The sequence below is a fragment of the Carcharhinus amblyrhynchos genome, chromosome 34 (genome assembly GCF_965287045.1).
Source record: "Carcharhinus amblyrhynchos chromosome 34, sCarAmb.v2.hapA, whole genome shotgun sequence".
In the NCBI taxonomy this organism is placed as follows: Eukaryota; Metazoa; Chordata; class Chondrichthyes; order Carcharhiniformes; family Carcharhinidae; genus Carcharhinus; species Carcharhinus amblyrhynchos.
The window spans coordinates 14,515,918-14,541,713 of NC_137357.1; the positions used below are offsets into that span (position 1 = coordinate 14,515,918).

A 25,796-nucleotide genomic window follows, 5' to 3' on the forward strand; every position below is an offset into this window, starting at 1 on the left:
TGTCCAACAATCTGGCTGATGACTCAACCATTCACGGATTGATTGATACCAATGTGAATCTTACCATGGTGTCAGTGGAAGTGAGAATGGTTGGTCAAGGCTGACTATTTCTCCCTTTGCACAGCTGGAAACCGTGGTCCTCTCAGTGACGCAGTAGTGGGTAACTGATCTGTGAGCTGGTTCTATAAATAGGAGATTTTCAACTACATCAGAGCTGGAACCGCAGCAATGACATTGGCTTTTACACATTCCAGTCAAAGAACAATTCTGATTCATATCGCCAGAGGGAATGTAGCAAAATAATTCTCAAATACAGATCTGTCCTCGGCCAAACCATTTGGCAAATCTGCACATCTTTAATCACTCATTGAATCAGATACAGGTGAACGTATTCAGAAAGCTGGCCGTTTTGAGAGATTTATTCCCATTTAGTGATTCCAAAACCCACCAAAGAATGTGACTTAAAGTTGCATTTATGAAGCAGCGTTAATGTCGTACAATCTTCCATGCGGGTTGTGACGAGAAAAATGTTTGACCCGGGGGTGCATGTGAAATTTTGGAAAGAGATAACCCAGCAGCTTGGTCAGTCTTACGGGGCATCTCTCATTGAACTTGTTCACGGATGTCACTCACTCAGCCCATCCCTCATTGCTCAGGTGGTGGTGAACATAGAACAGTACAGCACAGTACAGGCCTTTCGACCCTCAATATTGTGCTGAGCTTTGTCCGAAACCAAGATCCGGCTATCCCACTCCCTATCATTCTGGTGTGCTCCATGTGTCTATCCAATAACTGCTTGAAAGTTCCTAAAGTGTCCGACTGCACTATCACAGCAGGCAGTGCATTCCACACCCCAACCACTCTCTGAGTGAAGAATCTACCTCGGATATCTCTTCTATATCTCCCACCATGAACCTTATAGTTATGCCCCCGAGTAACAGCTACATCCACCTGAGGAAATAGTCTCAAGTTGCCTTCTTGAACTGTTGCAGCCCCTGTGGTGTAGGTACACCCACAGTGCTGTTGTGGGGTGGTGGGGGTGGGTGCGGGGGGGAGTTCTAGGATTGTGACCCAGTGACAGTGAAAGTGAAGCAGCTTTCGATATATTTCAAAGTCAGGATGGTGAGTGGATCGGAGGGGAAGTTACATGTGTTGGTTCCCCTGTGTCGACAGTACTGCCCCTTAGTTGAGAAAGGATATACTGGCACTGGAGGGGGTGCAGAGGAGATTCACTCGGTTGATTCCAGAGTTGAGAGGGTTGGCTTATGAGGAGAGACTGAGTAGACTGAGGCTATACTCATTGAAATTCAGAAGAATGAGGGGAGATCTGATAGAAACATATAAGATTATAAAGGGAACAGATAAGATAGAAGCAGGGAAGTTGTTTCCACTGGCAGGTGAAACTAGAACTTGGGGGCATGGCCTCAAAATAGGGGGAAGCAAATTTAGAACTGAGTTGAGGAGGAACTTCTTCACACAACGGGTTGTGAATCTCTGGAATTCCCTGCCCAGTGAAGCAGTTGAGGCTCCCTCATTGAATGTTTTTAAGGCAAGGATAGATACATTTTTGAACAGTAAAGGAATTAAGGGTTAAGGTGAGCGGGCGGGTAAGTGGAGCTGAGTCCATGAAAAGATCAGCCATGATCTTATTGAATGGCAGAGCAGGCTCAGGGGGCCAGATGGCCGACTCCTGCTCCTCGTTCTTACGTTCTTATATCCTTATGGGTGCAGTGGTACTTGGTTTGGAAGGAGCTGTTGAAGGAGGGTTGATGGTTTAACAGGGGAGAGCGAGAGATTTGGAGAGGGTGCCGGTCCTTTACGCGAGGGAATTGCTGGTTACTCGAGCTCCCAGGCAGCTGTAGGCATGTCAGCCAGCGATGGAGCAACGAAGGCCAGCCCTCTGAGGATCGGGGGTGCGCGAGGTCTTGGAGGGTTGAGGAGGTGACAGAGATCGCGAGGGAGCTTGGGAGCGACAAGGCCTTGGAGGGATTTGAACATGAGATGCTAATTTTAAGAGAACAGCCAATAATTGGAGAGAGAAGGGAGGTGAACGGAAGGAGCAAAGAACTTTGAGCAGATGGTGACAAGTTGTTGATTCCACACTAATTTCACCAACCAGTGACTCGAGCTGAGAGTGAGGCTGCGAGACACTTGATGAACGAGGCTGGTGAGCGAGACGATGAGATCCTGACGAGGATATATATATTTTTTTGCTCAACACATCATTTATTTGCAAGAAAAAGGAGATCAGCGGTGGAATGCTTTTAATGTGTGCTGCTGGTACACTTGACCAGGCTGTCAAATCACCATGTCATGTGAGGGAAGATTATTAATAACACTAGTCGGAGAATTGTGCATCCCATAACTCACTCCAGAGCTGAAATATCTCATGAGTGGGACTGCGCAAAGTGCCTCTTCTAACAGGCAATGAATACTTTGTTCCAGTTACCGACACCCATCTCCGACCCTTGGCAGTTTCAGATCCACTGGGGGATTAGACTGGCAACTCGTTGAACACGACACAACCCTTCGGCGCCAGTTGTATATTTTTCTCAAATACATATAGATGCATGTTTCTGTGTTCAACACCAAAAGAAGGTCTATTTCGAAATTCTGGGCATCGGGACACTGCGTGAATGTAAGTGGAACTAGCGGTGCTGCACCCTCACCTCTTGTGTCAGAAACTTGGATATTCCGCCAACCTAACCCAGGCTGACACCCCATACAGTACCGAGGAGGCGCTGCACTGTTTACGATGCCATCCTGAGGACTAAAGCTCACGCACTTGGAATGTAGTGGTCACCACACGACCAGAAGCATGTGGAGGCTTTGGAGAGGGGACAGAAAAGACTTATCAGGAAGTTGCCTGGTATGGAGGGCATTAGCTGTGAGGAGAGGTTGGAGAAACTTGGTTTGTTCTCACTGGAACGACGGAGGTTGAGGGGCAACCTGGTAGAAATCTACAAGATTATGAGGGGCATGGACAGAGCGGATAGTCAGAAGCTTTTCCTCAGGGTGCACAGGTTTAAGGTGCGAGGGACGCGATGTACGAGGCAGATCTTTTACACAGAGGGTGGTGGGTGCCTGGAACTCGCTGTCAGGGGAGGTCGTGGAAGTCGATATGATAGCGAGTTTTAAGAAGCATCTGGACAAATACATGAATAGGATGGGAATAGAGGGATATGATCCCAGGAAGGGTGGGGGCGTTTTTAGTTAAGTCGGGCAGCATGGTCACTGTAGGCTTGGAGGGCCGAAGGGCCTGTTCCTGTGCTGGAATTTTCTTTCTTCTTTGTAACTAGGCTCCCTCTGTGGCTCTGCCATTCTGTTTGATGATGTCAATCTGTGCTTCATTTGCCACTTTCCCTCCTGCTCCACAATCCCCTGACTCCCTGAAGGATCGAAAATGGGACAACCTCACTCAGCAGTGGAATTCCAAAGGTCCACAACCGCTTGGAGTGAAGAAGTTGCTCCTCGTTTTGATTCGAAATGATCGGCCCCTTGTCTTGTGACCATGCTGCTGCCACCCAATACCCCCACCCCCTGGGTTTTTTTATTCCCCGACCAGCGGAAGTAACCTCTGAGACTTCTCTCTTCCGCCCTTGCATCGCCTTGAGTGTTTCAATGAGATCACCACTCATTCTTCTGAAACAGCACCCAGCCTCTCATTCACATCGAGGACAAACATCTCATCACAGGTTCCAGTGGAGTGAACCTGAATGGCCTCCAATGCCAGTATATTCTTTCTTAAACACGGTGATTAAAACTGTGCTCGAGGAAGAGGTTTGTCGCGCAGTGGGTAAGGTTGTTTTGTTTATTCGTTTGGTCGTCACAAGGCTGACATTAACACTGCAATGAAGATACTGTGAAATTCCCCTCGTTGCCACACTCTGGCGCCTGTTTGGGTCAATGCACCCTAACCAGCACGTCTTTTCAGACTGCGGGAGGAAACTGGAGCACCTGGAGGAAACCCACGCAGACACGGGGAGAACGTGCAAACTCCACACAGACAGTGTCCCGAGCCGGGAATCGAACTCAGGCCCCTGTAGCTGTGAGGCAGTGGTGCGAACCACTGTGCAACCGTGAAACCGCACAGCCAATGAGTCACAGTCTTCGGGTATGAATCCCACTGCCGGACTTGATGGCCAAAGAAGGTGCGCTCATAACGCGGTCAAACACCTCGCGTGTCAACCTGAAAATCCTCCGAACAGGAGGTAAGAACAGGAGGGACTCCTGGTCAGCCATGTTTGATGTGGAGTGGAACCCCTCAAGCAAAAAGCCCCTGGTGAGAGACTGGGGCGGCGTGGCGGTTAGCACTGCTGCCTCACAGCGTCAGGGATTCTGGCCTTGGCTGACTGTCAGTCTGGAATTTGTACATTCTCTCCGTGTCTGCGTGGGTATCCTCCGGGTGCTCCAGTTTCCCCCCACATTTCAAAGATGTGCAGGTTAGCTGCACCGATCATGCTAACTTGTCCCTCAGTGTCCTAAGATATGGGGGTGATGAGTGGGGTAAATATATGTGGGGTGATAGGGATCGGGGTTGGATCTGAAACTCTGTTTGAGAGTTGGTGCAGACTCAATGGGCTGAATGGCCTCCTTCTACACTGTAAGAATTCTATGACTAACAACCTGTTCCAAGCATTACGAGCTGTGGCGCGGGTTGGCAATTAGAATTGGAAATAGTGCTTTAGACCTTGCCAGACGCTGGATTTAGCTGAATACAATTGTGCTCGGATTGTGGTCGGCTGAGTGAATGAGCAGGGATGAAGATAGATGGCTCAGTGTGAGAACCAAGTTGCACATCATGTTTTTGACCCCAAATTTGCAGCCAAAATGGGATGTACTCGCAATCATGTTTTAGCCGCAGTGGATCATGTCTTTTGCACATCTTTGAACTTGCCCCCTGTTTTCAGAGTGAATCTGAATTGTGACATTCCTTCCCGTTGATTGCGACCTCCTTCACGGTCTGTTAACCCACCACTGTGTGGCAACAGGAACGTCTTTTTATTCACAGTAACTTGATTACATCAAGACAGCCCACAGAGATGCAATCAAAAAAAGATGCAAGCACAGCCCTCTGCACAACGATAAACATCTGATCTGTTCTGACTAAACATCTTCATTCACGCCTCCCCAACAGAGAAGTTTATCCACTCTGGAGCCAAAGAAGCGTCTCTTTTCGAGAGATGACCGAGAGCTTCTCCTGCTTTTTCTCCATAACCCCTGATCCACTTATTAATCAAGAACCTATCCATCTCTGTCTTAAAGACATCCAACATTTATTGCCCATCCCTAGTTGCCCCTTGAGAAGGTGGGGGTGAGCTTCCTTCTCGAATCGCTGCAGTCTGTGTTCTGTGGGTTGACCCACAATGCCGTTAGGGAGGGAATTCCAGGATTTTGACCCAACGGCTGCGAAGGAACGGCCGACATACTTCCAAGTCAGGATGGTGAGTGGCTTGGAGGGGAACTTGCAGGTAGTGGTGTTCCTATACATCTGCTGCCCTTGTCCTTCTAGATGGAAGTGGTTGTGGGTTTGGAAGGTGCTGTCTGAGGATCTTTGGCAAATTGCTGCAGTGCATCTTGTAGATCGTACACACTGCTGTGACTGAGCGCTGGTGATGGAGGGACTAATTTGGTTTGATTTGATTTATTATTATCACATGTATTAACACACAGTGAAAAGAATTGTTTCTTGCGCGCTATCCAGACAAAAACATACCGTTCATAGAGAAAGAAAGGAGAGAGTGCAGAATGGAGTGTTACACAGAATGGAGTCATAAAGAGAAAGATCAACTTAATGCAAGGTAAGTCCATTCAAAACTCTGACAGCAGCAGGGAAGAAGCTGCTCTTGAATTGTTGGTACGTGACCTCAGACTTTTGTACCTTTTTCCCAAAGGAAGAGATAATGTCCGGGGTTTGTGAGGTCCTTAATTATGCTGGCTGATTTGCCAGCAGATGGATGGGAGGCTGGTTTGTGTAATGGATTAGTGATGTAGAGAAAGCTCACCAGATGGTTGCCAAATGCATAAAAGCTGACATCTCATTGGGGAATGTCTGTCTATGTTTTGTGTCAGACAACCAGTTTGTCCAGACTTAGTCGGTGAAGCCTGGATCAATCAGATCAGGCGTAGCGGGGAGACAACTGGTCATCGATGGACAAACACAAGTTACTGTCGATGCTGGAGTCTGAACTGGTACTGGTGATACTGGGACCTGGGGGTCCTTGTGCACGAGTCGCAAAAACCCAGTTTGCAGGTGCAGCAGGTGATCAAGAAGGCGAATGGGATGCTGGCCTTGATAGCGAGGGGGATTGAATATAAAAGCAGGGAGGTCTTGCTGCAACTGTACAGGGCACTGGTGAGGCCGCAGCTGGAGTACTGTGTGCAGTTTTGGTCGCCGCACTTGCGGAAGGATATATTGGCCTTGGAGGGAGTGCAGAGGAGGTTCACTAGGCTGTTACTGGAGATGACGGGGTTGGCCTATGAAGAGAGACTAAATAGACTGGGTCTGTACTCGTTGAAATTTAGAAGGATGGGGGGGAGATTTTAGAGAGATGTATAAGATAATGAAGGAGATGGATAGGGTTGCGGTAAAGAGGTTCTTCCTGCTTAGCAGGACTAGAGCGCACAGCCTCAAGATAAGTGGGGTGCAGTTTAGAACAGAGTTGAGGAGGAACTTCTTCACTCAAAGGGTGGTGAATCTCTGGAATTCTCTGCCCGTTGAAGTGGTGGAGGCTACCTCGCTAAATATATTTAAGTCACGGGTAGATAGGTTTCTGACAGACAGGGGAATTAAGGGTTATGGGGAGAGGGCGGGAAAGTGGAACTGAGCCACGACAGATCAGCCATGATCTTATTGAATGGTGGGGCAGGCTCGAAGGGCTAGATGGCCTACTCCTGCTCCTATTTCTTATGTTCTTATGAAACAAAAGGAGAAAATGCCGGAAAATCTTGGCAGGTCTGACAGCGTCTGTGGAGAGAGAACAGAGCTGACATTGCAAATCTGGATGACACTTGGCCTTTTGTTGACAGATATTGACAATGCTGTCTGTCAGCTAGTTCAGGAATTTAATGGAAGTGACCTTAAAAAAAAACAAAGCAGAGATAAGCAACCAGTCCATAAACCTTCCTCATACTATCCCATGGGGCATAGATCGACTAGATAGTCAATATCTTTCCCCAAAGGTAGAGGAGTCTAAAACTAGAGGGCGGAGGGTAAAGGTGAGAGGGGAGAGATACAAAAGAGGGGAATTTTTTCACACACAGAGGATGGTGAGTGTCTGGAACAAGCTGCCAGAGGTAGTTGTAGAGGCAGGTCCAATTTTGTCTTTTAAAAAGCGTTTAGACAGTCACATGAGTAAGATGGGTATAGAGGGGTATGGGCCAAATGCGGACAACTGGGACTAGCTTCGGGTTAAAAAAGGGGGTGGCATGGACAAGTTGGGCCGAAGGACTTGTTTCCATGCTGTAAACCTGTTAAACTCTATAAGTCACACTAAAGGCGAGGACCAAATGTGCTGGACTCGACGTACGCTGGTCACGCGACCAAGTTACCACTGAAAAGCAAAACAAATACTTGCATTTCCACATCAGTTATCATGACATTACAACATCAAAAAAGCACTTCAGTGGCAATTTTCTATCTTTGACAAAGACTCGAAACGTCAGCTGTTTTCTCTCCTTACAGATGTTGCCAGATCTGCTGAGATCTTCCAGCATTTTCTCTTTGGGTTTCACTGGCAACGAAGTATTATTTGAAGACTAACACTCTTGCAACGTAGGAAACACATCTGCCAATTTATGCATGGCAATCTCCCACAAACTTGCACGGAGACAATGCTCATGTCATTTGCTTCTGCTGATACACATTCTCTCTTCCACCTTTGGGAAAAAGATACAAAAGTCTGAGGTCACGCACCAACCAACTGAAGAACAGCTTCTTCCCTGCTGCTGTCAGACTTTTGAATGGACTTACCTTGTATTAATTGATCTTTCTCTACACCCGAGCTATGACTGTAACACTATATTCTGCACTCTTTTGCTTCCTTTTCTCTGAACGGTACATTTTTGTCTGTATAGCATAAAAAACAATAATTTTCACTGTATGTTAATACATGTGACAATAATAAATCAAATCAAATGAGTGAGAGATAAATATTGGGCCAGACAACATCCATTTTCCCATACACAAATTGTGATGTCTTGTGTCCACTTCAGGGACTAAACAGGTCATCAGTTTAGTCTCTCTGTTTCACTAGAGAGAGCGCAGAAAAGATTTACGAGGATGCTACCGGGACTTGATGGCTTGAGTTATAAGGAGAGACTGGATAGACTGGGGCTTTTTTCTCTGGAGTGTAGGAGGCTGAGGGGTGATCTTATAGAGATCTATAAAATGATGAGGGGCGTTGATCAGCTTGATAGTCAATATCTTTCCCAAAGATAGGGGAGTCTAAAACTAGAGGGCGTAGGTTGAAGGTGAGAGGGGAGAGATACAATAGCGTCCAGAGGAGCAATTTTTACACACAGAGGGTGGTGAGTGTCTGGAACAATCTGCCAGAGGTAGTAGTAGAGGTGGGTACAATTTTGTCTTTCAAAAAGCATTTAGGCAGTTACATAGGTACGATGGGTAGAGAGGGATATGAGCCAAATGCGGGCAATTGGGATTAGCTTCGGGGTTTAAAGAAAGAAGGGTGGCAATGACAAGTTGGGCCGAAGGGCCTGTTTCCATGCTGTAAACCTCTATGATCCCATCTCACTCGAAGGACAGCACCGCTGATAGTGCTGCACTCCCTCAGTCCTGCTGTGCTAGCCGAGATTCTGGGCTTAAGTTTCCGCAGTGGAAATTGAAACGGCAACCTTTCTGGCTGAAAAGCGTGAGCATTACCCAGTGAGCCACTGCTGATAGGAAAAACATGATAATACATGCCTGCGAATTCAGACAAAGCGGTGTCTGAATTCATTAATTTGCCCTGGAGACTACTGGTAGTCAGACAAAGATTGATGAGCTTTTCTTTGTGAATGTGGTGCTTACACAAAGGAAAGCAGAAGCTTAACGAACATGCTGACCTACTTGAGAAACTCGCTTCATTTACATATCAAAAGCCAGTTCTGCCACCTTATCGCCAGTTTTTCTTAAACTCGTCCCCTTCCCTCCTCCCCGCCCCACCGCTTTGCATCCAAGGTCGGTCATTTCTTTTAGGATTTGAACAGCTTTTCGCATGTCAGAGTGGGGTTTGGTCTTCACAAAGGAAGCAAGCTGAACAGACCCAAGCCGCTGCTTGCAGTTGTTCGAGACCCCTGTTGTTCCGCCGCAGGTAGGATTATTGTTGTTTGGAATGAGGGTCAGACAGCAGCCACTGGGTCACTGAAGATATTTAAGGCTGGGTTCGACAGATGTTGACCAACGAGTGAGCCGAGGGTTATGGGTTGGCGGTGGTGGCGGGGTAGGGGGAGGTCAGACAGGAAAGTGGAGTTCAGGATGCTCCAGTTCCCTCCCCCAGTTAGGTTGATTGGCCATGCTAAATTGACCCAAGTAAGTTGGTCTTTCTCGACACCCGAGCTATGACTGTAACACGGACATTCTGCACTCTCTCCTTTCCTTCTCTGTGAATGGCCTGCTTTGTCTGTATAGTGTGCAAGAAACAATACTTGTCACTGTATGTTCATGCATGTGACAATAATAAATCAAATCAAAAGGTCACAATCAGATAAGCCATGATCTTATTTGGGCAGCACGGTGGCACAGAGTGGTTAGCACAGCTGCCAGGTACCTGGATTCGATTCCTGGCTTGGGTCTCTGTCTGTGTGGAGTTTGCACATTCTCCCCATGTCTGTGTGGGTTTCCTTCCTGTGCTCCCACACTTCAAAGATGTGCAGCTTAGGTGGAATGGCCATTGCTAAATTGACCCCAGTGTCAGTGGGATTAGCAGGGTAAGTATGGGGATAGGGCCTGGGTAGGATTGTGGTCGGTGCAGACTCGATGGGCTGAATGGCCTCCTGCTGCACTGTAGGGATTCTGCGATTCTTTTGGCTGAGATGGAGTCCAGTGCCTTTTCTTGTCAGCTGGGACCTCATTTGTCTCTCTTGTGGGGATGCAGAATTGGATTCAATTGGAATTTGGTTTCTGGAGCGAGCAAGGAGATGGATGAAGGGTCTGCCCACACAGACATGGGGAGAATGTGCAGACTCCACACAGACAGTGACCCAACAGGAATTGAACCCGGGTCCTTGGCGCTGTGAGGCAGCAGTGAGCCATAGAGGTTTACAGCAAGGAAATAGGCCCTTCGGCCCAACTTGTCCATGCTGCCCTTTTTTTTTAAACCCCTAAGCTCAGAGAACGCTGAGAATTGGCTTTGTAACTTTAAGAGCGGAGCAACATTTTAAAAAGGAACTATCTTATTGAATGGCAGAACAGGTTCGATTGGCCAAATGGCCAACTCCAGTTCCCATTCCTTCTGATCTTGTGAACTTGGAACTGATAACTGAAAGAGAGGACAATTTTGATTTGATTTATTATTGTCACATGCAGTAACGTACATAACACCATTGGCGAGTGGGGTCTCCCGCTGGTGAGCATCGCAAATAGCCATTGACTTTTGTGGGTAGGTAAGATCCCACAGGTGGCCAATGGTAAGCTGCCTTTGTATTTATGGGTATGTACGATAGATAAATTAATGATGACCTTGTCTTCTTGTTGCAGGAACACGCACCAAAGTTCAACACTTCCAAAGAACAAAGTCTCTGTCTCCCTGAGGTACATTTCATTTTTGATGGGAGTTTCACACCAGTCACATTCATACCCAGCAGGGAAGTGTAGTGAGATTGTTTGGGTCTGGAGGAGTCCTTGATGAGCACAGCTCCCCTGTTTCCACCTCAAGTGAATGGCCTTCGGCCTGGGAGCCACTTTCCAGCATTTAAACCAAAGCAAAGCCGGTCATGGAGGTTTACAGCATGGAAACGGGCCCTTCAGCCCAACTTGGATCCGGAGGAAACCCTCACAGACATGGGGAGAATGTGCAGACTCCACACAGACAGTGACCCAACAGGAATTGAACCCGGGTCCCTGGCACTGTGAGGCAGCAGTGAGCCATAGAGGTTTACAGCAGAGAAACAGGCCCTTTGGCCCAACTTGCCCATGCTGCCCTTTTTTAAACCCCTCGGCTCATCCCAATTGCCCACATTTAGCCCGTATCCCTCTGTACCCATCTTATAATGTAACTGCCTAAATGCTTTTTCAAAGACAGAATTCTACTCACCTCCACTATTACCTCTGGCAGCTTGTTCCAGACACTCACCACCCTCTGTGTGAAAAAATTGCCCCTCTGGACCCTTTTGTATCTCTCCCCTCTCACCTTAAACCTATGCCCCCTACCTTTGGGATAAGGTATTTACTATATAGCTGATCTGTGCCCCTCATTATTTTATAGACCTCTATAAGATCATCCCTCAGCCTCCTACGCTCCAGAGAAATATGTCTCAGTCTATCCAGCCTCTCCTTCTAACTGAAACCATCAAGTCCCAGTAACATCCTAGTAAATCTCTTCTGCACTCTTAATAATATCCTTTTTATAATAGGGTGACCAGAACTGTACACAGTATTCCAAGTGTGGCCTTACCAATGTCATGTACAACTTCAACAAGACGTCCCAACTCCTGTATTCAGTGTTCTGACCAATGAAACCAAGCATGCTGAATGCCTTCTTCACCACTCTGTCCACCTGTGACTCCACTTTCCAGGAGCTATGAGCATGTACCCCTTGATCTCTTTGCTCTGTAACTCTCCCTAATGCCCTCCCATTAACTGAGTAAGTCCTGCCCTGGTTCAATCCACCAAAATGATGTGGAGATGCCGGCGTTGGACTGGGGTAAACACAGCAAAAAGTCTGACAACACCAGGTTTCAGTCCAACCGATTTATTTGATAGAATTCTAATCAGTAATCTGGAAACTGTCTGTACTTTATATGCTGTGACTGAGGCCAGAACTCTCCATTCACCTGAAGAAGAGGGAAACATCAAAAGCTTGTGAGTTTACTATCAAATAAATGGGTTGGACTTAAACCTGGTGTTGTCAGACTTCTTACTCAATCTACCAAAATGCACCACCTCGCATTTGTGTAAATTAAATTCCATCTGCCATTCGTCAGCCCACTGGCCCAATTGATCAAATGAAAGTCATTTGGGGTTTGAAGTGATATTGAGCTGCCAGGTCTGAGAGAAGATGCTACCCTCAACAGCTGCACACCACACTGTGGCCCAGGCCATTCAGCAACAACCTGCATTCGTATAGCACCTTTAAACGTCCCAAAGAACGTCACCATTCGAAATTCGGCCGGTGAGTGACCTCAGGAGACAGTTGCCCAGGTGACCAAAAGCTGGGTCCAGGGGTTTTAAGGTGGATCTGAAAGAAGGGGGGACAGGTGGAGAGGTTTCGGGGGGGTGGAGCTTTCAGAACTGAGGGCCCTTCAGAGCAGAGGCACAGCTGCCAGTGGCGCAGCGATGGAAGTCAGGGGCGGGGACAAGGTCAGAATCTGGTGGAACGCCAGGTATCTTTGGTGGGTTGTTCAGTTGGAGGGCGGGGGTCGGGGGTAGGGATTTGAAAATGGGAATGGGAATCCAGCGTGAGACAAACAGCCAGCAGAATGTGGCTAAAAACGGAGAGGAAATGTGAATACTTTCTCACAGCTTTTTTTTGATGATCGACGAGTGAGTGGCACTCTGTTTCCCTTTCAGACACAAGTTCCTGCTCTGAACAAGGACAAGATGAAAGACCTGGATAAATTCCCAAGCTACACAGATCCAAGGGAAGGGGGCTCACTCGCTGCACGCGTCCATGCCAGTGTGGCATGGGTCGCAATTTCCTGCTGCATTGTAACAACCTTGACATCATAGGAGCCCTTGAAGAATGTCCACATCCATCCTCCGTAATTGAAAAAAAAGACACCCCTGTGGAGATAATACAAATATAATTGGTTGAATTTTAAGGGAGAAAAGGCAAAGGAAAGTGGTGATTGCTTTGATAGAAATGTGTTAACGCAAGTCTTGGTTCCCAAGGTGTAGGCTTCTCATGGACACCATGCTGTGAACAGGCTGGGGCCTTGCTTCCTTGAAAAAGCGCGACTGCCTCTTCAAGCCTAGCTGATAGGCCGGAGCCTCAGTGCCGGGCTGCTTATTGGACTTGAGTAACCAGTTAGGCTTCAAAAAAGAAAGCCTTCCGAATTGGATCACCGTACACCTCCTCTCTCGACGGTCAAGGCCCAAGGACAGGATTCCAATTTGGTCACACAGCTGCTGTGATTAACGGTTGTATTGAACCACTTCTCTTGTTTTATTGTCTGTACGTTTCAGCATTCCCCCGCCTTCCCCCACCTACACTGCCCCCCCCCACCACCACCGCCCCCACCCCACCGCCCCCCACCCCCCCATCCCCACCTGCTGTCCTCACAGTGGCGGAGACGTACTGGTGTGTTAAAACTCCCACTCTTTTCTACACTCAATATCATTTATACCGAAGGGAGTGTACGAGTTCTGTTTACGTGTGAAAAAAAAATTGTTTCCCCTTTTGTTTCGGGACTTTCTAGAAGTGTGTCTCATGCAGTAATAGATGTCAGCCCAGCTTGCAATGCTTCTGCGAGCTGTCTGTGGAATTATACCGTCATTGTATAGTGTATTATTTTAACAACATAAACACGAATATATCTCTACCAAGGAAACTTCTTGGAATCCAACTGTTATTTTCTTTCTTATCCTTCCACGTTGGTTGAAGCAGGATGTAAAGAAAATTTGATATTTGGTGGTGTGGATGTTTCAGAAAGGAATAAAGTGTGCCAGCTTCAGGCTGCTCTTGAGAAATTGTTTCACAATGGGCACCGCGCAGGGGCAAGGGGGCCATGTCGCCCCCAGTGGCGAGGGGCTGTGTCGCCTGGGTGAGATTGTTCTGCCAAGGTCAAACTCTTGTACACTCACACTGCAAGTGGGAGGGAGAAGCCCAGTCTTTTCTTGAGTAAAGTTTTAATGTTTATTTATTAATCACGAGTAAGGCTTACTGCGATGAAGTTACTGTGAAACTCCCCGAGCCGCCACCCTCCGGCGCCTGTTCGGGTCAGTGCACCCTAACCCGCACGTCTTTCGGACTGTGGGAGGAAACCGGAGCACCCGGAGGAAACCCACGCAGACACGGGGAGAACGTGCAAACTCCACACAGACAGTGACCCGAGCCGGGAATGGAACCTGGGTCCCCGGCGCTGTGAGGCAGCGCTACGAGCCACTGTGCCACCGAGTAAAAGACTAGATTGGATTTTGAGCTCCTGAGAATACCCGAGTACATTGAGATGAGGGTGCTTCAGGACAGATTTTTTTTTGCTCACCAGAGGAGCTTATTTCACTCCTGAGGTGGCACAGTGGTTGGCAACAGTGCCTCACAGCGCCAGGGACCTGGGTTTGACTCCAGCCACAGTGCCTGTGTGGAGTTTGCATGTTCTTCCTGCGTTTCTGGGGTTTCCTCCGAGTGCTCCAGTTTCCTTCCACAGTCCAAAGATGTGCAGGTGAGGTGGATTGGCCATGGTGAGTGCACAGGGTTCCAGGAATAGGAGGGGTGGCTTGGGTGTCCTTTTGGAGAGTTGGTGCAGGCTCGATGCGCTGACTGGCCTCCTTCTGCCCTGTAGGGATTCTGTAGTTCAAAACCAACCAGTGCTGGTTGACACTCGTCCCTCCACAGATCTGAGTATCACAAACAGATCAATATCTAACACCTCTTCACCTTATTACCTGAAACAGAACCTATTAGACACCAACACTGCCGACCTTCAGATGGTGAAGATTGACTTGCTCAGTCCTGGATCTGTTCAAAACGGTTCCCTAAGTGAGGCTACATTCGAAAAAGCTGGTGGTATCAAATGATGTCCTGTGGGAGAAACATTGGGAACAGGATGAGACCATTCAGCCCCTCGAGCCTGCTCTGCCATTTAATCATAGAATCGTATAGTGCAGAAGAGGCCCTTCAGCCCAAAGAGTTTATGCTGACAATAACTACCACTAAAGGCACGCAAATCCCTGCACTTGTCCCATATCCTTCAGTATGACGATATGTCAAGTACTCATCCAGATGTTTTTGAAAGGTTGTAATGTTTCCGGTTTCCATTCCTTGCCCAGGCAGAGCATTCCAGATTCCCACCACATTTTGAGAGCAGATGACGGCTGATCTGAATCTTAACTCCATTTACCCAGCCTTTGCTCCACATTTCTTGATACCCTTACCCCAGCATATAGTAACCCTGTCAGAGTCCTGAAACCTCGCCCAATAAACATCCACATCCTAAATAAATTCATCTCCATACATTCCAGGGATGAGGAACTTCCAGTTCAGAAGATAGACTACAGAAGGTGGGACACTCTTCAAGTTTTTAGGTGTCCAGATCACCAACAACCCGTCCTGGTCCGCCCCCACGCTGACACTACAGTTAAGAAAGCCCACCAACACCTCTACTTTCTCAGGACGAAGGAAAATTGGCATGTCAGCTATGACTCTCACCAACTTTTATAGATGCACCATAGAAAGCATTCTTTCTGGTTGTATCACAGCTTGGTATGGGCTACTGCCCTGCCCAAGACCACAAGGAACTACAAAGGGTCGTGAATGTCGCCCAATCCATCACGCAAACCAGCCTCCCATCCATTGACTCTGTCTACACTTCCCACTGCCTCGGCAAAGCAGCCAGTATAATTAAGCACCCCACGCACCCCGGACATTCTCTGTTCCACCTTCTTTGGGAAAAAGATACAAAAGTCTGAGGTCACGTGCCAACTAACTCAAGAACATCTTTTTCCCTGCTGCTGTCAGACTTTTGAAGGGACCTAACTTGCATTGAGTTGATCTTTCTCTACACCCTAGTTTTGACTGTAACACAACAGTCTGCACTCTCTCCTTTCCTTCTCTATGAACGGTATGTTTTGTCTGTAGAGTGCGCAAGAAATAATATTTCTCACTCTATGTCAATAAATCAAATCAAATCAGAAATCCAACGTAACCGGCAACATCCCGAGTGTTGGAGAAAAGGGTGTTCCAGATCTCTGCTGCAGTTTCTGTGGAAAAACTGCTCCATTTCACTGCTCAGTGGTGATGTTCTGATGTGAGGGAACGTGGTGAGTATGCGCAAGTATTTACCATTAAGTAATCATTTAAACAGTTCACTGAGGCAGCAATTTTGTTGGCCACACGGTGACTGCAGTGCAACAGTCCGGTGAGCTCGATTGTGAGTTATTGTTTGGAAATGCCTGAAGAGCAGAAGGAAGTTCATTTCCTCCAGCCTCTTCCCTCACAACTGTGGCTCGATGCTTTGGTCTGGCCTTCGACTCACCCAGTGAGTGGGCAGCACCGCTAACCTGCCCAGACCTGGCCACAGATGCTCTGTTGGTGGATGCCAGTGTGTGTGGTGTGGTTGACGCCTCCAAGTTAATGACCTCCAGCCAATGGCAAGGCAACCAGAGTGAGGTTCTCCATCCACCAACACCTTCACCTTAGCGTTTTTCTGTAAAGATTGAAACACTGCAGTCCTCTCTGGTAGTCCCAGTGTGAAAATATCTCAACAAATAAACCTCCATATCCTAGATAAATTAATCTACATATATTCCAGATATCAGGAACTCCAATTCAGAAGGTAGACTGGAGAAGCTGGGACTTCTTGAACAGAGAAGGTCGAGAGGAGGTTCAAAATCGCAAGGTGACTGGATAGAGCAAGTTCAAGGTGAGGGGGGCAAGGTTCAACACAGATGTCGGGGAATGTATTTTACACAAATGGTGGTGGGGGCCTGGAATGTCCCCTTGCCAAGCAAGGTGGTTGAGGCAGACACGCTGGGATCATTTCAGACTTATCTGGATAGCCACATGAATAGACTGGGAATAGAGGGATACAAATGAATGGTTTTGTTGGGTCATGAGCGGCGCAGGTTTGGAGGGCCGAAGGGCCTGTTCCTGTGTTGTATTGTTCTTTGTTTTCTCTGTTCTTTAACGGACAGGGGTTAATGTTCCCACTCATGAAAGGATTGAGAGCCAGAGTGCACACCACCATCTGGAGGTTCCCCTCCAATTCACGTACTGTTCCTTAATTGTCACTGGGTCAAAATACTGCAACACCACCCCCACCCCCCCAGCCCCCACCTCAACAGCACTGTGAGTGCAGCTACACTCCAGGGATGGCACTGGTTTAAGAAGACAGCTCACCACCACTTTCTCCAGGGCAACTAGGAATGGGCAGTCGAGTCTAGCCCAGCTAACTTTGTGCTGTCAACTCAAAGCAGCGTGTCGGAATTTGTTCGATCCTCACCAGAAAGTTTCAAGCTTTGTTTCAGATGATGAGCAGTTGACCGTCCGTGCTGGGGGAGTGCTGCACTGTCAGAGGTGCCAGCTTTTAGAAAAAATGGTAAACCCAAGACTTGTCTGGCTTTTCCGCTGGATAATTTCCAGCATGATTGGAGGAAGGGATGAGGGTCCCGACGTCCTCGTCAACACTTCCCCAAGTTCAAGGGGAGCATAAACACTGGCCAGGATGAATTAAGTCAGGAGTGCTGGACATTATCTGTGACGCACATCAGTTCATCAGGTTCAGTGGTCACTCAATTTCATTGCTGTCTATGGGGCCTTTCTATACATGAGTTGGGTTCCAATGTTTGTACCCATAATGACTGTGACGACACTTGTTTGATCATTCCCCTGAGAATGGACAACCCTTTCTGGTTAAGTTATAACACAAACTCTTCATTTATGAGATGATCTGTTCTAGGAACATCGAAACTAGAAGCAGGAGTAGGCCATTTGGCCCTTTGAGCCTGCGCTGTCATTCATTTTGATTATGGCTGATCATTGAATTCAATGTTCTGATTCCCTCCTTCCCCCTTGATCTCTTTAGACCCAAGAGCTATATCTAATTTCTTCTTGAAATCAGACAACATTTTGGCCTCAACTGCTGTCTGTGGGTGTGAATTCCACACATTCACCACCCTCTGGGTGAAGAAATTTCTCCTCACCTCAGTCCTAAAAGGTTTACCCCCTCATCCTCAAGTTATGACCCCTAGTTCTGGACTCCCCCACCATTGGGAACATTCTTTCTGAATCCACCCTGTCTAACCCTGTTAGAATTTTATTCGTTTCTACGAGACCCCCTCTCACTCTTCTAAAGTCCGGTGCATCTGAAACCAAATGAGAAAACGCTGGAAAATCTCAGCAGGTCTGGCAGCATCTGTAAGGAGAGCAAAGAGCTGACGTTTCAAGTCCCAATGATCCTTTGTCAAAGCTAAAAGGCAGAGAAACTGGGAGATATTTCTACTGCAGGGGGAGGGAATGAAACATGAGTCACAGCCACATAAACCAGGGGAAAAGACTTCCTATTTTGCTTGCCATTTGAACACAATCCTGCTCCCATGCCCACATATCTGTCCTTGGCCTCCTGCAATGTTCTAGTGAAGCTCAACACAAACTGGAGGAATAGCATTCATCTTCCAGCTCGGCACTTTACAGCCTTCCGGTCCCAACATCAAATTCAACAACTCCAGATGATTGGCTCTACCCCCACCTCAACCCCTTTGTTTTCATTCTATTTTGTTTAAATTTGTTACTGTTCTCTACCTTTTATTTCTTTATTGTCTTTCTTCATTTTTCTTCCCCCCCCACCACTCTTTCCTGCCATTTCATTCCTCTTCCTTTACCTTTTCTCCCCCCACTTCCCCGTTTCTGCATTCTACCTCTGTCCTCTTCCCTCCCACTTCCCTCAACATCTCCATCTGTCACAGCTTACGGCTTGTTCTGGTCCCCCCCTTGCTGACACTACAGTTAAGAAAGCTCACCAATGCCTCGACTTTCTCAAAAGTCTAAGAAAATTTGGTGTATCAACTATGACTCTCACCAACTTTTGCAGATGCACTGCGGAAAGCATTCTTTCTGGTAGTATCACAGTTTGGTATGGGCTCCTGCTCTGCCCAAAACCACAAGGAACTACAAAAGGTTGTGAATGTAGTCCACCCCATCACACAAACCAGCTTCCCATCCATTGACTCTGTCTACACTCCCCGCTGCCTCGGCAAAGCAGCCAGCATAATTAAGGGTCCCACACACCCAGGACATTCTCTCTTCCACCTTCTTCCTTTGGGCAAAAGATACAAAAGTCACGTACCAACCAACCCAGGAACAGCTTCTTCCCTGCTGCTGTCAAACTTTTGAATAGACCTACCCTGCACTAAGTTGATCTTTCGCTACACCCTAGCTGTGACTGTAACACTACATTCTCCTTTCCTTCTTTCTGAACGGTATGCTTTGCCTGTGTCGAGTGCAAGAAACAATACCTTTCACTGTGTGTTAACATATGTGACAATAATAAATCAAATCAAAAAGTGTCTACTCTGCCAACAACTGCCACTAAAGGCGCGCTAATCCCATTTTCCTGAACTTGTCCCATATCCTTGAATGTTATTTGATATTTCAAGTGCTCATGCAAAGATTGTTTTTAAGTTTCCAGTTTCCCACCACCTTCTGAGTGAAAAGGTTTTTCCTCACACCCCCTCTGAATCTCCTGCCCCCTCACCCTAAAACTCTGCCCCCTCGTGATTGACCCCTCAACAAAAGGGGAACAGCTGCTCCCGACTCATCCTGTCCAGAACCTTCATAATCTTATCCACTTCAGTCATGTCCCCCCCTCAGCCTTCTCTGCTCTCGAGGAAACAATCCAAGCTTATCCAGTCTCTCCTTGTAGCTCAAAAGCTCCATCCCAGGCAACATCCTGGTGACCCCCCTCCAGTGCAATCACATCCTTTCTACAGTGAGGTGACCAGAACTGCACACAGTACTCCAGTTGTGGCCTCACCAACACTCTGTACAGTTCCAACATTACCTCTTTGCTTTTATACTCTATACCACAACTGATCAAAGCAGACGATCCTACTCACTATCCTATCCCACTCACATGCTCTGCCGAAATCAGGGATCTGTGAATAACTACCCCAAGATCCCTCTGCTCCTCTGAGCTACCCAGTGTCCTGCCATTCATGAAATATTCCCTCATCTTGTTTCTTCTTCCCCACCATTTGGTCTGGCCTTGCAAAATTCGACGAACTGTTCTATCTGGAGATAATTCACATCTCTTTAACCTGTGCTTAACCCTCTCTCCACTCACGTTGTCTGCACCTGTAAAGACTTGATTACCTGTAAAGACTCGCATTCCAACCATTATCTTGCAACTGAGTCTGTGTCTATATCTGCCCCCGTTTGTGAGCTCAACTCTCCACTCACTGATGAAGGAGCAGCGCTTCGAAAGCTCACGCTACCAGATAAATCTGTTGGACTTCTTCCTGTGCCTTCTTCCAAAGTGCATCACCTGAGACTTACCTGTAACACTATGAACTCCCACCCACCTGACGAAGGAACAGCCAGTTCCGAAAGCTAGTGGTGTTTGCTACAAATAAACCTGTTGGACTTTAACCTGGTACAGTGAGACTTGTTACTGTGTTTACCCCAGTCCAACGCTGACATCTCCACATCTTAAGTGTCATCTGACAGAGAAGCAAATGAGACAAAACAGTGAGTTGGCAATGTGCGGAGAGAAACCACTAAAATCTGTGGATGTATTCATTTCCGAAATACCTGGATTTCAGAGTGTTTTTTTAACAAAGTGTAAATATTCCCCAACCCCCTCACTGCCCTCCAAAAATAGACGATTTTTAAAAATAATTTGGAGATATGCACTTTGTGCATCAAAACCCCACTGAGTGATGAGTTCCGTTAGTATTTCTGACTCTGCTGCTAAATTTGTAGGAAATTGAAAATCCAACAAGTAAGAAATGGTGGGCAGTCTTGGGGTGAAAGACTGGACAGGCTGGGGCTGTTTTCCTTGGACCTGCAACGGTTGAGAAGGGACCTGATAAGAGGTGTCTCAGATCATGAGGAGCACGGATAGGGTGGATAGGAAGGGGGTCAATAACCAGGGAACAGAGATTTAAGGTCAGAGGTAGAAAGCTAGGAGAAACTTTTATTCACCCCGAAGATGGTGGGAGTCTTTGAAAGTGGAGTCACAGGTGGACAGAGTGGTGAAGAAGGCATTTGGCAAGCTTGGTTTCATCGGTCAGAACATTGAATACAGGAGTTGGGACATCTTGTTGAAGTTGTACAAGACACTGGTAAGGTCACACTTGGAATACTGTGTACAGTTCTGCTCACCCTATTCTAGAAAGAATACTGTTAAACTAGAAAGAGTGCAGAAGAGGATGCTACCGAGACTTGATGGTTTGAGGAGAGGCTGGATAGACTGGGACTTTTTTCTCTGGAGCCTGTTAGTGAGGGATGACCTTATAAAAGTCTATAAAATAATGAGGGGCACAGATCAGCTAGATCACCAATATCTTTTCCCAAAGGTAGGGGAGTCTAAAACTAGAGAGCACAGGTTTAAGGGGAGAGATAGAAAAGAGGGGCCATTTTTTCATTCAGAGGGTGGTGAGTGCCTGGAACGAGCTGCCAGAGATTGTAGTTGAGGTGGGGACAATTTTGTCTTTCAAAAAGCACCTGGACAGTTCCATGGGTAAGATGGGTAGAGAGGGATATGGGCCAAATGCGGGCAATTGGGACTAGCTTTATTGTTGAAAAAGAAAAGGGGTGGCATGGATAAGTTGGGCCGAAGGGCCTGTTTCCATGCTGTAAACGTCCATGACTCGATGGAAGTCACTGCCTGAAAGGGTGGTTGAGTCAGAAATTCTCAGAACATTTAAGAAGTATTTAGGTATTCACTTACTCTGCCATAAACTGCAAGGCTATGAGTTAAGAGCTGGAAAATGGGGTGAGTGGAGTCAGATCTTTGTTGAACGGCAGGGACACGATGGGTCGAATGGCCTTCTTCAGTGCTGTCAATGTCTGGGAGTTGATGAAGCTACAAGTGGGTCTCTTATTTTTTGCTTTGCCACCAGCGTCAGGAGAAAGCGAACGCTGTCTGTGGCTGGTGACACGTTATGAGTACATTTCCCATCGACTCGACACTGCTCCAGTCACCATGCCATCTGGAATGCACAGAAATCTGCAGTTCAACTTGGAAGAGTGCCAAATACCATCATCAGAGAGGGGTTACGGAAAGGTAACACTGACTGGAACAAGGACACGGAACAGTCTCCATCAGCTACTCAAAAGGAACACCTCCCCCCCCCCCCCCCCCCCCCCCCCCGCCACCCCCAACCTCCAGTCCACGTCGGAACCAAATGGAAATTGGGTGGGGGAGGGGGACAGCAAGGGGCTTCACAACATCAGAGCCGTGCATTTATATAGCACCTTTAAACCTGTGGGATACCCCGAGGCACTCCACTGCAGCACAAGCAGCCAACCTTTGAAATTCAGTCACACGAGGTGATGGGTCACGCCAGCAAAAGCCCAATCGGAGAGGGAGCCTCTGAAGGTGGAGAGAGAGAGAGAGAGAGAGAGGAGAGCTTGAGAGGGAGGATATCCAGAACTCAGTGCCTCGGCTGCAAGGCACGTCTGCCAGTGCTGGAGCCCAGTACTCTATGCATTTCAGATATAAAATGAGTAGCAAAACTTCTCAGTATTTGCTGACACTGCCCTGGGTGGACCTGCCTTGAATATTAAGGTTGTTCCTTTCTTGTTCTGGACTCTCCTGCACCAGAGGAAATAGATTCTCTTCATCAAATCCTCCAAAACATCCTGATTAGATAACCCCCTGAACCTTCAATGCTGGAAGGAATGCAAACCAGGCCGATGAAACCACTGTTTAATTTAACCTCTTTGACCCCAGCTCAGGAAAATTGATTTCTGCGCGCCTGTTGACCTGTTGTGCGGAATGACCTGCCACTAAGTTCGAAACGCTCAGAGCAAGTACAAAACAGGTTTGAAAAGGAAGATTAAGTGGCGAAAAATGTAGATCAGCGGCAGCGCACCTTCGGAATCTGGGAATCATTCTCTTTCGCATTCCAGGAGTGCCTGCTTGATCATTGCGAACCCGGGCACGGCTGTGAGCTGTGAGCCGTGTCCTCCCTCGGGGGGCACAAGCTTGCCGTAGACGGGGTGCAGGCTCCGCAAGGTCGCGTTGCCTCTTATCAAGTTCTCCCTGTTAATTCGCAGTGGCGTGACCCGCTGCCTGAGTCTCCAAGCTCGCTCGAGCAACGTGAAGACAAGAGAATCCCAACAGCGGCCAAGCCCCGGAGGAGCTCGTTTGTGAAGACAATTTCCCCTCGCCTCTCCCCCAAGGAGAGAGAAAAAAAAAGCACAACCTCTGTGCAAGTGAAGGCTGCTGAAGAAAATGAAAGCGCGCTGTGCTTATGGAACATTTAGCTGAGCGAGCAGCTCTGCATTAAAAAAACCCCAAAAACCTACGTGGCAAAAGCTCGGTGGAGTCAAAGAGAGGGAGAGAACTGATTTTCTGTGGCCACTCCCTTGAGGAGCGATGCTTCACGCATTGCAGAGTCTGCTGTGAGCTCAGTGCAATGTCCCAACCACCTTTGGAGTTGTGGGTTTTACACAGAAAGAAAAGCATGTGGGTTTGCACGCGTAGATTCAAGCTAACACACAACAGGGTTATTAAGGAGCTGTGCTTTCACAGAGTCCAAACTGAAAGTAAAACAGCAGCCGATGGCAAACCCGAATGACATCATCATCAAATCATGTGATCAGCTCTGAAAACAACTATGCAACCCTTTAAATATAAAGACCATAAGACATGGGACCATAATTAGGCCACTCGGCCCATCGAGTCTGCTCCACCATTCAATCATGGCTGATATTTCCCTCATCCCCATTCTCCTGCCTTTTCCCCACAACCCCTGACCCCCTTATTAATCAAGAACCTATCTATCCCTGTCTTAAAGACACTCAATGACCTGGACTGCACAGCTTTCAGTAGCAAAGAGTTCCACAGATTCATCACTCTCTGGCTGAAGAAATTCCTCCTTATCTCTGTTTTAAAGGATCATCCCTTCAGTCTGAGGTTGTGCCCTCTGGTTCCAGTTTTGCCTACTGGCGGAAACATCCTCTCCACATCCACTCTATCCAGGCCTCGCAGTATCCTGTAAGTTTCAATAAGATCCCCCCTCAATCTTCTGAACTCCGAGTACAAACCCAGAGTTCTCAACCGTTCCTCATACGACAAGCTGTTCATTCCAGGGATCATTCTTGTGAACCTCCTCTGGACTCTTTCCAAGGCCAGCACATCCTTCCTTAGATACAGGGCCCAAAACTGTTCACAATACTCCAAATGACCAGAGCCTTACACAGCCTCAGAAGTACGTCCTTGCTCTTGTATTCTAGCCTCTCAACATGAATGCTAACATTGCATTTGCCTTCCTAACTGCCAACTGAACCAGCACCTTAACCTTAACAGAATCTTGAACACTGACTCACAAGTCCCTTTATGTTTCTGATTTCCTAATCATTTCCACATTTTGAAAATAGTCTATGCCTCCATTCCTCCTTCCCAAGTACATAACCTCACACTTTTCCACATTGTATTCTGTCTACCACTTCTTTGCCCACTGTCCTAGCCTGTCCAAGTCCTTCTGCAGCCCCACTGTTTCCTCAATACCACCTGAGTCTCTACGTATCTTTGCATCATCTGCAAACTGAGCAACAGTGCCTTCAGTTCCTTCCTCCACATCATGAATGTATATTGTGAAAAGTTGTAGCCCCGCACTGACCCCTGAGGCACACCACGAGTCACTGGCTACCATCCTGAAAATGACCCCTTTATCCCCACTCTCTGCCTCCTTCTGCCAGTCAGTCAATCCTCTATCCATGCCAGGATCTTACCCTGAACATCCTCTATAACGCTGTGTGATTGAGGCATTCAGAGAGCTTAGCAGCAAGAACCACATTCTGGATAAATGGGCTGAGAAATGGTGGATGCTAACTCACAATGACAGCACGGGTTGGAAAATGAGACACAGGTAATACCGCTAATGTGTGGATTCCCTTGGGGAATGTGTGTAAATGGTTAACTATGAAAATGGCAGTTATAAGATAATAACAGTGTGTTTTGGGGGGGAAATTGGATATGGATAGGATTATTAAGACTCGCTATTAAAGGTCGTATCTGATCATCAGAGCCAGTGAATTCAGCTGGACGGGACAGCAGGCTTTGATGGAAGAGTCATACACTCTTTAAACACAACCTCTGTTTCTCTCTCCACAGCGGCTGTCAGACCTGCTCAGTTTTTTGCAGCATTTTCTGTTGCTATCTCAGGCAGCACGATGGCACGGTGGTCAGCTCTGCTGCTTCACAGCGCCGGGGACCTGGGTTCGATTCCTGGCTTGGGTCACTGTCTGTGTGGAGTTTGAATATTTTCCTCGTATCTGCGTGGGTTTCCTCCGGGTGCTCCAGTTTCCTGCCACATTCCAAAGATGTGCAGGTTTGGTGAATTGGCCGTGCTAACTTGCCAGTAGAGTCCGGTGGGGACTAACTCGGATAAGTATGTGGGGTTGTGGGGACAGGGCTTGGGTGGGATTGTGGCCAGTACAGGCTCAATGGGCCGAATGGACTCCTTTTGCACTGGAAGGGACTCTTTGAATTCTGAGGTCGTGTTTCTCTGTCAATCCTCAATTTCATTCCCCTCTCAATCACTGTAAACCAGTGGTTCCATATATGGAGATGCAGAGATGAAGCAGCTGTCAGCAAAAAGTTGAAGTTTTATTTATTGGTCACTGTAAGGCTTCCACTAACACTGCAATGAAGTTACTGTGAACTTCCCCTAGTCGCCACACTCTGGTGCCTGTTCGGGTCAATGCACCTGAACCAGTACGTCTTGTAGAATGTGGGAGCACCTGGAGGAAACT

The 25,796-nt window shown here is 47.5% G+C and overlaps 1 protein-coding gene across 1 annotated transcript in view; it reads left to right on the top strand.

The window, feature by feature from the left end:
* Positions 1-13,371, top strand: part of LOC145361154 (GDNF family receptor alpha-2-like) — a 255,756-nt gene extending 242,385 nt beyond the window's left edge. Inside the window, exons 8-9 of the mRNA XM_080216781.1 lie at positions 10,697-10,750; positions 12,728-13,371. Coding sequence (XP_080072907.1) covers positions 10,697-10,750; positions 12,728-12,886 — 213 coding nt within the window. The 3' untranslated portion in view covers positions 12,887-13,371. The remainder of the gene's footprint in view (positions 1-10,696; positions 10,751-12,727) is intronic.
* The last annotated feature ends 12,425 nt before the right edge of the window (positions 13,372-25,796 follow it).